The sequence below is a fragment of the Octopus bimaculoides genome, chromosome 3, assembly GCF_001194135.2.
Source record: "Octopus bimaculoides isolate UCB-OBI-ISO-001 chromosome 3, ASM119413v2, whole genome shotgun sequence".
Classification (NCBI taxonomy): domain Eukaryota; kingdom Metazoa; phylum Mollusca; class Cephalopoda; order Octopoda; family Octopodidae; genus Octopus; species Octopus bimaculoides.
Window position 1 is genome coordinate 60,729,936 of NC_068983.1, and position 13,862 is coordinate 60,743,797.

At 40.2% G+C, this 13,862-nt stretch overlaps 1 protein-coding gene across 2 annotated transcripts in view; it reads right to left on the reverse strand.

The window, feature by feature from the left end:
- Positions 1 to 13,638, reverse strand: part of LOC106869626 (structural maintenance of chromosomes flexible hinge domain-containing protein 1) — a 76,582-nt gene extending 62,944 nt beyond the window's left edge. For both annotated transcript variants that reach the window (XM_014915437.2, XM_014915436.2), the window contains exons 1-3: positions 13,456 to 13,638; positions 1,793 to 1,868; positions 568 to 726 (exon numbers count right to left, since the gene is read on the reverse strand). In XM_014915437.2, coding sequence (XP_014770923.1) covers positions 568 to 726; positions 1,793 to 1,868; positions 13,456 to 13,599 — 379 coding nt within the window. In that variant the 5' untranslated portion in view covers positions 13,600 to 13,638. The remainder of the gene's footprint in view (positions 1 to 567; positions 727 to 1,792; positions 1,869 to 13,455) is intronic.
- Positions 13,639 to 13,862: the final 224 nt, after the last annotated feature.

Consider the following 13,862-nt stretch of genomic DNA (forward strand, 5'->3'; position numbering starts at 1 on the left):
TATATATATATATATATATATATATATATATATATATATATGCACCTATGAACGTGGATAGCTAAACATATAGGAAAACTGACAAAGAATATAAGAACAATGTCTATCAGTAGAGAATTTAAAAAATTACGTATCTTTAGAGTGATATCTGACTGAGCAAAATGAGTTTGGTAAAAATTGTCTTAGTTATACAATATGTGTGTGTGTATGTATTATGCAATATGAAAATATCAAATTTGTAATTTTGATTTCTTGCAATGATACAAACATTCAGACTTGTAGGAGGAGTTGTGATCGTTCAGTCTTTCCAAACAGAGAAACATAAGTGTCAAAATAGCCAGAGATAAGATCACCAGGTCAGTCATGAAACTCCATATTTTACTGCAATGACCAACCAGCAAAGAATAGTCACCAGCTTTCTGTTTTGAGATTAATTTTAGAATTTAAAATCTAAGGGCTGATAAAGGAATGCATTATCCATTTGGTCATATTGCTTTTGCCTTATTTGGCAAAAATCACAATAGAAACAAGTTAGTTCAGAATAAAATGGTAAGAAATATTACTCACGTAAAGGATTCTGGCCTTCTGAAGCATAATATTCATACATGCCACCTTTAACAATAGTGTCATAATGTGGGAGGAAATTGACCCTTTGCTGTGCAGGGGCACACAACTCTTGCAGAAGAGTGTTGAGTATGTAGAGAGTGTCCCCCTTCTCAACGCTATCTGTAGTGGCAGAAACAAGAGGAAAAAAAAATGCAAAATTAAAACAAACAGAAATGTGAATTAATCAAATACAAACTCATTCCATGCAACATTTTTATAATTCTAAACTGCTTTAGTATAACTGGATTGAAATAGAAAAATGTGATATAAAACAGTAAAGAGAAAGAAAAAAAAATTCTGAATAGTTTAACTCCTATTAATCCTTATAAAATTACCAGATTAATCTATTAGACTACAATTTTTCAAATATTCATTTTCTCTGTTTATTAAGTGAGTTACAAAATTTAGGTTAAGAATTCACGACTACAATTTCCATTTGATTTGATTTTGATGTCGATCAGTAAACATATTTTTTGCTGTCTACAAATAAGAACAGTAGCTCTTAAGTATGCTATGAAAGAGAGAGATTCGGTGTCTATAACTGATGAAGTGTGACAAGGCAGAAACGAGTTTTACAGTTTGATTACATAATTCACAGCCCAGCTTTGTTTCTCCACATACATGGTGTAAAAGGAGAATTTCTCATCCAGAACAGTTACCACAGAGGAGGGTCTTCCATATTTGACTGTACATGAATGTGCTAAATATGAACGTAGTCAGTACCATTTTAAAGATTATTGCTTGGTGTACCTTTAATTATAAATATACTTTATTGAAATCTCTGCATGATTTCTTTGATTTCACACACTAGATATTTTCAGTAGTGGCAAAGACCAAATATATTTAATAGATGGTTAAACGATTAATAATATACATACAGAAAATTATGATTACAACCTTTATGAGATCTGTTTTCTCATCTTTCTAAGAGTTAAATAAATCATTCAGGAGATGTCTATGCATTTAAAGATATTTCATTCCTTCTGCGGTTCCATAGCCTGAAGCCTATCCTAACTGATGCCTTCCGCTCTCATGACTGCCTTATATAGACACATGATGAAATATGAACAGAGTACAGTGAAAGTTTCACTCACTATGAAATGTAAATATCATGTATTTATACACAGATTAAACAATGACACCAACAAAACAAAAAAACAATATTTCAGTATTATTATTTACTTACCCCAAGAAGAGTCATCACAAATTCCATCTCTGTTTGTGGATGCAATTACAAAATCATCATTATCAGATTTAAGCTCCTGCAAATATAGTTAGCATCTGTATATACCTGTATCTATATACATACATATATATATATATCAATCATTATCATCATGAGCAGCATTTCATGTGTAGGCATAAGGTAGGATGTTTTGACAAGATTCAATAGGTTGGGGAGTCACATTCTACTTTGATGTCTCATCTTTGACATGGTTTCTATGGTGATGAGGATGTGGGTCAAGTAGGTGGAGCCAGTGATGGAGTGGGTCAGTCTTTCTACCATACCAGAATGGGTTGGAAGATCTGTCAAAATCCCTTTCCTCCACCTCATCATCCTTATCACTCTGTTCATCTCATTCTCACTAACCCTTTCACTTTCCATTGTTCCTCTCATACTCCCTTCCCCAATAAGTCTCTACTCTCTTACTCCTTCCTCTACAACACTCTCTAAACCAGGGGTCTCCAAAGTGATCGATACTGACCTTGGGGGTTGATGGGACTATTCAAGGGGTCAATAAATGCACATCTACTTAATTATTATTATTTATTTATTTTCTGGTACATGCCTGGGGATTGATGAGGGGTCAAGGATTCCATGAAGGGGGTCGATAGCCTAAAAAGTTTGGGGACCCCTCCTCTAAACTATAAATCCATTCCTCACCAAACTTCATTTTTTTCTCTCTTTACTCCTTCAGTTAATGTTGAAAGTTGTAAGGTGACCTCAAGAGTGATGGTGCCCCACAAGAATTCGCCCAGTACACTCTGTAAAGTGGTTGGCATTAGGAAGGACATCCAACTTTAGAAACTATGCTGAAACAGCCACTGGGGTACATCACGGTACTCTAGCTCATGAACAGAGGAAGCTAAACAAGGATTATTTACTTGCAGTAAAAGGTGGTGAGCACACAGAATCATTAGCGTGCCAGACAAAATAGTGAGCACTATTTTGTCTGTCCTTATGTTCCGAGTTCAAATTCCACTGAGGTTGACTTTACCTTTCATCCTTTCAGGGTCGATAGAATAAGTACCAGTTGAGCACTGGGGTCAAAGCTTTGTACTTGGGAATGGGGGAATTTCTTTGAAAGATAGAGAGAAGGGGGGAGGGGGTCAGAACAAGTTTCTGCAGAGGAACTTGCATGGCTACTCACATCTAGTATGGAAAAGAACAATAAAAGGTGGAAGACCAGGAAGAGCTACAAGGCATGATGGTGTTGAGAGGGTCTGGCTACTCTTAAAGTATATTTGCTAGAGTAAGAACTGGATGGAAAAAGTTCAGAGAGATACTACCACTGCTGTTAGTAACAAAGATCTTTTCCCTCAGAGTGAAGAGCAGACTGTAGGATGCTTGTGTTAGAACTGTGATGCTACATGACAGTGAGACATGGGCTTTAAATGCAGCAGACTTGGAGAAAACTGAAAAGAAATGAAGCAAGCATGTTCTGATGAATGTGCAGTGTGTGTGAAAGAATTAGTTCAAAAGTGTTGAGTGAAAAGCAGAGTCTAAGAGGAATCAAATGTGTTCAAGAAGACTGCACTGGTCTGGTCATGTGACACATATCAATGAGGACTGCTGCAAAAAAAGGAAGTGCCAGTTGCTGAATGTGGTTGGAACCTGCAGGAGGAAGACCCAGGAGGACATGGCATTAAGTAGTGAAAGCTGACCTCAGAACTCTGAGCCAGACAGATGAAATGACAAAAGACTGGGATATCTGGCAATATGAAGTTCCCAAAATGATTTGCTCTTCTCAACAAAACTAAGTCCTGGTAGTGCTATATTTTGGGTTCTCCATCACCTCATGCAGTCTTCCCTTCCACCTCAGCAGCAACTATATCATCTTTACTACTTCTGATGTTCACTGCCCCTCCCTCTTCTTCTGCATCTCTCTATTGTCCCCTACTCATTCACCTTCCCAGACTATCTTACAAACCACCACCCAGACATACATAACATCAGCATCATTGTTTAGCAGCCACCTTTCCATGCTTGCATGGGTGAGATGGAATCTACTGAAGCAGATTTTCTATGGCCAGATGCCCTTCCTGTTACCAACTGCCACCTGTTTCCAAACCAGGTAATATTTTTTTCCATGGTCAGACATGTTTCCCATTGAACACTGGCAACAAACAACATCACTTGTATGGCAGTGATGCTTGTTTACAATCATCAAATGATGTCTAGACAAGGGTATACACAAAAACACATATATATAGAGTGTTGCACTCATGATTGCAAGGTCAAGGTTTCAATTCTTGGACTGGGCAGTGCACTGTGTTCTGAAGCAAAACACTTCATTTTATGTTGCTCCAGTCAACATGCAAGACTAAAATCCTTAATGGCCATTACAAACGAGAAAGAATAGAAGAGGGTATAATGATTCTAGGAAGAGTGATGAGAGAGGGTAGAGATGAAAGGAACAGCTGTGATAGGAGAGTAGTGGAGGAAGTAATTGAGAAGACACTATTGGGATGAAGGGAAAGGAGTCATGTCAGGGGTCATTGAGAAAAACTGAGGGACAGAGTGAAAAGGTGATAGGATAAGATGTGTAAGGGAGGGGGGCAATGTGTTATCCTACATTATAAAAGCATGCATGGATGGTGAGGAATCCCTGAGAGTTGTGGGGGCAGGTCAGAATGGGAGAGGTGAGGAGTGTTGAGGGGGCTGGCAAGGTGTACCCTAACAACTTGACAATTGGTGTTGATTTGGTTATGGCCTTGGGACTACCTGTATGCTGATGACATAGTTTATAAAGCAGAATCAGTAGAAGAACTGAAACTGAAATTCCAGACATGAAAGCAAAATATGAAATTGAAGACATTCAAAGTCAATTGAACAAAGGAGGTAACAGAAGACCATGCTGACTCAACCGAGATAGACAAAGTAGGCAATAATGGAAATGAACTGAGAGTAATTATGGACAACAGCAATATTTCGCTGGACTGGCTCCTGTGTAGGTGGCACATAAAAAACACCATTTTGAGCGTGGCCATTGCCAGTACCACGTGACTGGCCCTCGTGCCAGTGGAACGTAAAAGCACCCATTACACTCTCGGAGTGGTTGGTGTTAGGAAGGGCATCCAGCTGTAGAAACTCTGCCAGATCAGATTGGAGCCTGGTGCAGCCATCCAGTTCACTAGTCCTCAGTCAAATCGTCCAACCCATGCTAGCATGGAAAGCGGACGTTAAACGATGATGATGATGGTGATGAATGATATGGTGGCACGTAAAAAGCACTGTTCGAACGTTGGCTCTCACAGAGGCAGTGACAAGTGATCAAGATCTTTGGTTATATACTATGCTTGAGAAGACCTGTCAAGCCAAGTGAGACCACAGTCGTAGCCAATACTGGTGCCAGTGCCAGTGGCATGTAAAAAGCACCCACTACACTCTTGGAGTGGCTGGCATTAGGAAGGGCATCCAGTTGTAGAAACCATGTCAAATCAAACTGTCCAACCCATGCCAGCATGGAAAATGGACATTAAATGATGATGTGATATGCCCCATAATCAGGACTGGCAGACAACCAGGACCCTACCTCAATGGAGATTGACAGCAACTTCATCACCATGGCTGATGACTTTAACAACCATGTTAGTTAACATCTGTGATGTTCATAGAAGTTATGGCTAGGATGCAAAGAACTGAGGAGAATCTAAGGTTCCTGGAGTTCTGTGATGTAATCAACATAACAATTTGCAGCATGCACTTCAAGAAATCCGTTGGTCAGCCAAACACACAAGTCTCACCAGGAAAGAAACTGATAGGCCACCATTGTAAGTACCAAAACCTTTCCTGGTGAAGAACACACTAAACAACATAGATTTGTGGCTAGTGACTTCAGAGTTGAAGCTGGAATGGCTCAGAGACAAATGTTGATATAGAGTTGAAAGACATGGAAGCTAGAAGGACCTGCAGTTAGCTATAGATTTAGAGAAATTCTAATTGATGCATATGAATGTGTGGTGGAAGAGTTAGATACCTATAACATAGAAGACACCAGGGAGTTCCTACAGGACAACCTGTTCAAGACAATAGATTAGATGTGTAGCTTGTTCAAAGTTTAAGATGGTCTAAAGGTGATGTGATGGTAGAATGACTGAGTAGAAAGAGCTGTAAAAGCTATAAGGCAAACCTTCCAAAGCCGGGAAGGAAAGTAGAAGTAGTGAGCACTATCAGGTGGTTAAAAGGAAATCTAGGTGTCAAGCACTCTTAGCTAGAGGAGAAGTGGAAAAGAAGAGATTGACACATGCTTGGTGATGTGAAGATGAGATGCATGAAGTGTTTAGGACTAAGTCACTGTGTCAGAGACAACCGAGACACCAATGGGGAGAAGTGTATCTGGGAGGATAGAGGTACACTTACCCTTTGTGCTGATGGTTAAGAAACATGGAAGTACTATTGTGAGAGGTTTGGTGAACAAGTAGAATACAAGGAATAAAGAAGGGGCTACCTCATGTTGACCCAACAGAGGAAGCAACAATTCAAATCACCAAAGTATGGTAGATTAAAGAGTATGATTGTGATAAAAGGTATGAAGGTAGGGAAAGCTGCCAGCCCATTGAGTATCGACACTGTGACGCTCAAGATATGTGGTGAGGTAGGATACATATTAATCACCCAAACATTTAATCAGGTAATACAGGAAGGTGTCATACCCAATGACTGGTGTAACAGTATCATTGTAAACAGTTACCATGGCAAAGGAGACACTGCTGAGAGAGGAAATTAAAGAGACTCAAAATTGGTGGATCAGGTTACAAAGGAAAGGACATAGCACAACTGATCAGGAACAGAGTTAACTTAGATGAAATGAAGGAAAAGGTACCATAGGCACCTTCTGAGGCAACCTCAGGAAGGAATTGTACTCAGAGTAAGGCATCAGTGTGGTTGTGTGCTTAAAGGATTAGTTTGTGAACAACATAGTTTGCTATAAATGTGGTGAGATAACAGCAGAAGTACTTAGCAAAGAAAAAGGCACCATATCTTGGACGCTGTGCTCAGTAATCTGGTGGTCACTAAGGAAACTAAGTGTACCAGGTATGGCATAATTATTTACCATTATTCATTTTATTATATAATAAAAGCGTTTTAGGTTTAGGCTAATGAAAATTTACATATATTTACAATTCAAAATGGCCATCCTTTGCTCTCAACATAATCCTTATTGTTTTCCCCAAGGAAGTGTATGACATGTTTAAATAATGAGCATGTTTGCTGCATTTAGGTGATGAATGGTTTGTAAGGGTTGTACAATCTATCTATATGAGTATAGTTAGTAAAGTGAGAGTCAGAGTCCCAATAAGTTCAGCAATTAATTTAGCATGAAGACAGGAGTCCATTTAGGTTTTGTCCTCATCCGTAGTCTTACAGGCCATTGGAGAGTAGTTCAAGACCAATTGTCTATGGGAATTCCTGTATGCTGATGATCTGGTTTGTATAGTTGAATCTATAGGAGAATTAGAGAAGAAATTCCATGTACAGAAGCAAAAGGCCTGAAGGTAAACTTAGAAAAATCTAATGTGTTAGTGAGTAAGAAAGTCAGGATACTGGTCTCCTTAGAGAAATGGCCTTAGTTGATATGCAGGGAAGGAGTAGGTAGGAGCTTCACATGCCATACACAGAGTAAGCTTTGGGCATATAATAGGTGTAGTGAAATCACACGCAGGCTAACCATGAAGGCTAGCTTTGTATGGGATAGATTCACTGGAGCTAAGAAATAGGCATTAGAGCACTGGAAAGACTTGCTCACATGACTGGCTGGTTTACAACTCATTGTTGGTATCTTCAGTAACCTAGACAACATAAATCATAAGGAAGTTGGATATTCAGAAAGTAGAGAACCAGGGTAAGAATGAGTTGGAAAAAGTTCAGGAAGCTATTACCTCTGCTGTGATTGTATGGAAGAAGAAGACCAAGAAAAACTTGGGACAAAATAGTGAAAACTGATCTGAAAATGCTGCATATCACAGAGGAGATGACAAAAGACTAGTGATTAGCAGTGCATGAAATAGCAGGAGACCTGACCACCCATGACAAAATGTACCTCCGATATGAGGGTTGGTGTTGAGATATTTTTGTACCCTTTCGAGCATACAATCTGCTTTCCATCTCACCTTGTGCCTAGACACTCTCTTCTTTATTGCCCACTCTTCTTACATAGCACCCCACCTCTCTACCACCTGTGTTGTTGTCCATAATCACTCTTCATAGATCTATATATAACATACTGTACTAGATTACCCCTGTATCTCAACCCAATACAAAGTAGCTTTGCCCTTCAGTAATAGTCATCACTCTCTCTCCTCCTCTTTTGCCACCCATCACCTACTCTTACCTTTATGCTGTCACCCATCCTTTGCCCACCTCTGCTGTTGCCAATCACTCCCTTCCAAACTACACCTCAAAGAACACTGCCCATCAGATTCTATTCCTGCCTGTCCCTTGGTTTTAGGATATCAGTTTTGTTAGTGGGCAGATCTTCTTGAGTACAGCAATGTGCCACATACCTCAGTCCTTTGTCATCTCCTTCGTAAGGATGACTCATACCTGATGAAGACATAACTGACCCATGTCAGCATGAAAAGCAGACATAAGAAACAGAAATACACACATGTATGTGTATCCTCATCATAATTTTCATGTCCACTTTTCCATGCTTGCAGGAGTTGGATGGTTTAGTGAGTTTACTGAGGCAAATTTATTTACAGCTGGATGCCCTTACTGTTGCCATCCCTCACCTATTTCCAAGCAAAGTAATATTGCCCCATGGTCAGGCATGTTCTTACGGAGTACTGGAAATGAATAACACTGCTTGTATGACAGTGACACTTGTTTACAGCTAAGATGCAATGTCAAGACAAAGAGATACAAACATGCACACACATGATGGGCTCCTTTCCAGTTTCCATCTACCAAAACCACCGATGAAGCTTTGATTGGTGCTGGGTTACAGTAGAAGACAGTTACTCAAGGTGCCATGCAATGGGACTGAACCTGAAACTATGCTTTCAGAGCATCCTCCACCACTGCTAATTTGGCCATCTAAGTAACAGAAACTATCAACAACTACTAAGGATTTCCCTGCACATTTTTAGTGTTTATTTGTATCTGCACATCTGTCACACAAAGACTACATTCTCTGTTAACCTTTCTGCAATTCCACTGCACCACTTATGTATCCATAACTTGCACTGGATACATCATCATCATCGTGTAACGTCTGCTTTCCATGCTGGTATGATTGGATGGTTTGACTGAGGACTGGCGAGCCAGATAGCTGCACCAGGCTCCAATCTGATTTGGCAGAGTTTCTACAGCTGGATGCCCTTCCTAATGCCAATCACTCCGAGAGTGTAGTGGGTGCTTTTACGTGCCACCGGCACGAGGGCCAGTCAGGCAGTACTGGCAATGGCCACGCTCAAATGGTGTTTTTTCTGCGCCACCTGCACAGGAGCCAGTCCAGCAGCACTGGCAATAACCTTGCTTGAATGTTGTTTTTCACATGCCAGTAACGTGACGCTGGTAACAATCATGCTCGAATTGTTGTTTTTCATGTGCCACCAGCACAAGTGCCAGTAAGGTGATACTGGTAATGATTACGCTCGATACACTATATGGAATTCTTACCTACATCTTTTCTACATTCTAAGGCCCTTTGATTTCAGTCCTTGCTGCCACACTTGAAATTTCTCCACTAATTCTAGTAGAAATTCAGTTATATATATATATATGTATGTGCATATTCACACAAATACATACATACATGGCATTTGGGAGGCCATCCAGCTGTAAAAAAAAAAAATGCCAAAACTGACCTCACTTGTGCTGGTGCCACACAAAAAGCACTCCGTCCACTCTGTGGAGAAGTTGGTGATAGGATGGGTATCCAGCTGTAAAAACCATGCCAAAACAGACAGCGAAGTATGGTGCAATCTTCTGTCTGGCCTGCTCCTGTTAAAATGTCCAACTCATACCAGCATGGAAAGTAGACATTAAATAACAATGATGATATACTATATTTAAAAACATACTAAGAGTGTAGCTGCTAGAATAAGAATAGCCTGGGCAAAGTTCAGAGAGCTCCTACCTCTGCTGGTGACAAAGGGCCTTTCGCTCAGAGTAAAAGGTAGACTGTATGATGCATGTGTACTAACAGCCATGCTACATGGTAGTGAAACATGGGCCATGACTGCTGAGGACATACGTAAGATTGCAAGGAATGAAGCTAGTATGCTCCGCTGGATGTGTAATGTCAGTGTGCATACATGACAGAGTGTAAGTGCCCTGAGAAAAATGTTGGACATAAGAAGCATCAGATGTGGTGTGCAAGAGAGACGACTGCGCTGGTATGGTCATGTGTTGCATATGGATGAGGGCAGCTGGGTGAAAAAGTGTCACACCCTAGCAGTAGAGGGAACCTGTGGTAGAAGCAGACCCAGGAAGACCTGGGATGAGGTGGTGAAGCACGACCTTTGAACGCTGGGCCTCACGGAGGCAATGACAAGCGACTGAGACCTTTGGAGATTTGCTGTGCTTGAAAAGACCGGGAAAGCCAAGTGAGACCGTAACTGTGGCATATGCCAGTACAGCATAACCAGCCCATTTTAGAGCACCCTTCAATCATTGGGCAATAAACTGCTTGCAATGACCTGCCTGATTGACACCCATGCAGGTGGCATGTAAAAAGCACCATTCGAGCGCATAGCCGATGCCAATGCCGGCTGGCTGGTCCTGTGCCGGTGACACATAAAAAGCACCAATCGAGTGTGGTCGTTACCAATGCTGCCTGACTGGCCTTCGTGCTGGTGGCACGTAAAAGCACCCACTACACTCTCGGAGTGGTTGGCGTTAGGAAGGGTATCCATCCAGCTGTAGAAACTTTGCCAGATCGGACTGGAGCCTGGTGAAGCCTTCTGGCTTGCCAGCCCTCAGTCAAACCGTCCAACCCATGCCAGCATGGAAAATGGACGTTAAATGACGACGCTGATACATATGAGCTGTTAAAAGACAAATATGCAACTTGGGCTATCCACTATGGTGCTAGTCTAATTTACGAATGATTTATATAGCAGTAGGTGTATGCTACTGATTAGGGGGGGAAAAAAACAAAATAAATCTACTGTGAGAAATGGTCAACAAACCATGAAATGGTTCATTTGCAGACTATTTCTCACTTTTTTCCCCACAAATTAATAGCATGATTTATTGTAACAGATTTATCGTTATGAGAGGGGAAAATACCAGAGGGAACAGTGTTGGAGTGGGAGTGAATGAGGAGACAGAGGAAGGGATGAGCATCATCAGGGATTATTAGTGTAAATAGAAAGGGGGAATGATAATGGTGATGAGTTGAGTAGGTGATCCCAAAGATAACATGGGCCATGCTAGCATGGTTTGGGTGGTTTATCAGGGTCCAAGAGAGTTCTTATTAAGAGTGAGACATGTTTATTGTTGAGAGATGATAGGGGATAAAATAACAGAGACAGTGTTAAGGAAAAGGGTGAAATAGTGTCAGGGGTTTAGTGAGAGAGAGAGAACGATAGGACAGTGTGCAGAATTGAGGAGATGCATACATATATATATATGTATGCATGTATGTAAACATCATCATCTTTGTCTGTTGTCCTTGGTGAAATGGGTTGGATGGGTCTGCTTACCTAACTGTGTCAGAGGTCCTTGTCTTGTTTGTATTTCCTTTTTAGCTTGGTTTCTATGGCTGGACTTCCTTCCTAACACCAACCACTTTACAAAGTGTACTGCATGTATTTTCTTTTTTTGTGCAGCCAGCTCCAGAGAGTTGCCACATCGTCACAACTAAACCGACCTCACAACTCCATGTTCCTGCTCGCTTATCCATGCATATAACAATACACACATGCATGCAGAGATATATACTCTTACATATTCTCACATACGTATCACCATCATCATCATTTTAAGTCTGCTTACCATGCTGTCAATGGTGAGACAGAAGAAGATTCAACAGGTTGGAGAAGACCATCCTACCCCAACGTCTCCGTATTGGCATGGTTTCTATGGCTGGATACCCTCCCTAACAACCAATCACTTTACAAAAGTGTACTTACTGGGTGCATGGCTTGTGATTCCAGCACTGTTTGGGGTTGCCTTGTAGTTTACAAAGTAAATGAGAGCTTCCATGAAGGAAGTAATAATAGATTTATTGAGAGGAAGGAAATGGAGAGAGTAAGAGACGGGGATAGTATTGGAGTGGGAGTAGAGGAGAAGGGAAAAGTAGTGCCAGGGGTTAGTGTGAAGGAAGAAGGAGTCAACATGGTAATGGAGGGAGGTTGACAAGGTGGATCTAATAATGGGATGTTTCACTCTGTGTGCCATGCCACCAGCATGGTTTAGACGATAGCAATTCATTCAGGTCCACGACGTAATCGCAACTGACCTCCTACTACAACAATAACAGACACACACACACACATACACCTTGCCTGAAGATCCTGTGCACCCACAAGTGAAACTCAGAGTAGCAAGAGACTGACTCGATCAAAATAAGATATATCATCAATATCTACTATGGCACTAAGTACTATTTCTCGACAGTTAATACAAAATGTATATATATATATATACACACTGACATATACATATATATAAAACATAGTTATAAATAAAACGTATGTATATATATATAAACACACATCTATATTAAACATAGTTATAAATAAAACGTGTGTATGTATATATATACACACGTATCTATATTAAACATAGTTATAAATAAAACGTGTGTATGTGTATATATATATATATATATATACACACACACACACATATCTATAAATAAAACGTGTGTGTGTGTATATATAATATATATATATACACACGCACACACGAGTGAGTGAGTGAACAAACGAATGGAAGTAGCATTCAACACATTTGTTTGGAGTTACGTTTATTTAATAACAATTCGAGTCAGGTTCCGCGGGTGCAGGACACGTTCACCTCATCACATGTTCGGAAAAATAGTTTTGTTTCCAAACATTTGATGAGGTGGATGTGTCCTGGGCCCAGAAAACTTTCTTACCCACACATATATATACATTACATATATAGACGTATTATATACATACAAACACACACATATATGTATCCACACGCACATAAAAATACATAGACACACGTAATTTTGTACGTAATAACATCTGTAAAAAACAGTGATATATATACATATATATATAGGCACGACACCACACGCACTTACACAATATAATAGATATGTGTGTGTGTGTGCGCGTGTACTGAACGACTACTGAATTGGGTGGTTGGGATATTAAGGAAACGACCATTAACACACCTAAGTCCATCTCTACTCTATTAAAACATCCAGCTTATAGCCTAACCACAAGAAGTTGAACACTTTGCAGGAAATATATACCATATATATGTATATATATGTGTATATATATCGATGGATAGCTGCACACGACTGTATGTAGTAACAGTTTTTAAGAACAATAAGTTCGGTGCCGTCTCACACTTGCAATACTCCTTCTCCTCCACATAATAAACTACACAACATACAACACATTGGAGAGTAAAACAATTGTGACTTCGCACACAAATATCGTTGCGTCCGTCACATAAACAGCACTTACCTGTTTCACTTTAACTTTGAAGTCTTCGAAAGTGAACAATCCACCCGTATGCAGTTTAATTTCTGGCGAAGCTCCATTTCTTCTGTCGAAAATGTAGACAAAAGCGTCGTCATCGTCGTTGGAGGCATTCATAGACGAAGCCATGACACCGCGCTGGGGAAAAAAAAAACAAACAAAATAATAAACGGATGTAGATGGCGCTCGATGATCGTAACTGCTATTTTGGGAGGTACCGATGGGGTGACTTGTCTCTAAGAACGCTAGATTCAGCACCAGGTGCTCTTTGTTGATATTGACGCAGTTTACATGGCTTTTCGGGATCTATTAATAGCATGTGCATGTGTGTGTGTGTGTATACATACATACATACATATATATATATATATATATATATATATATATATATA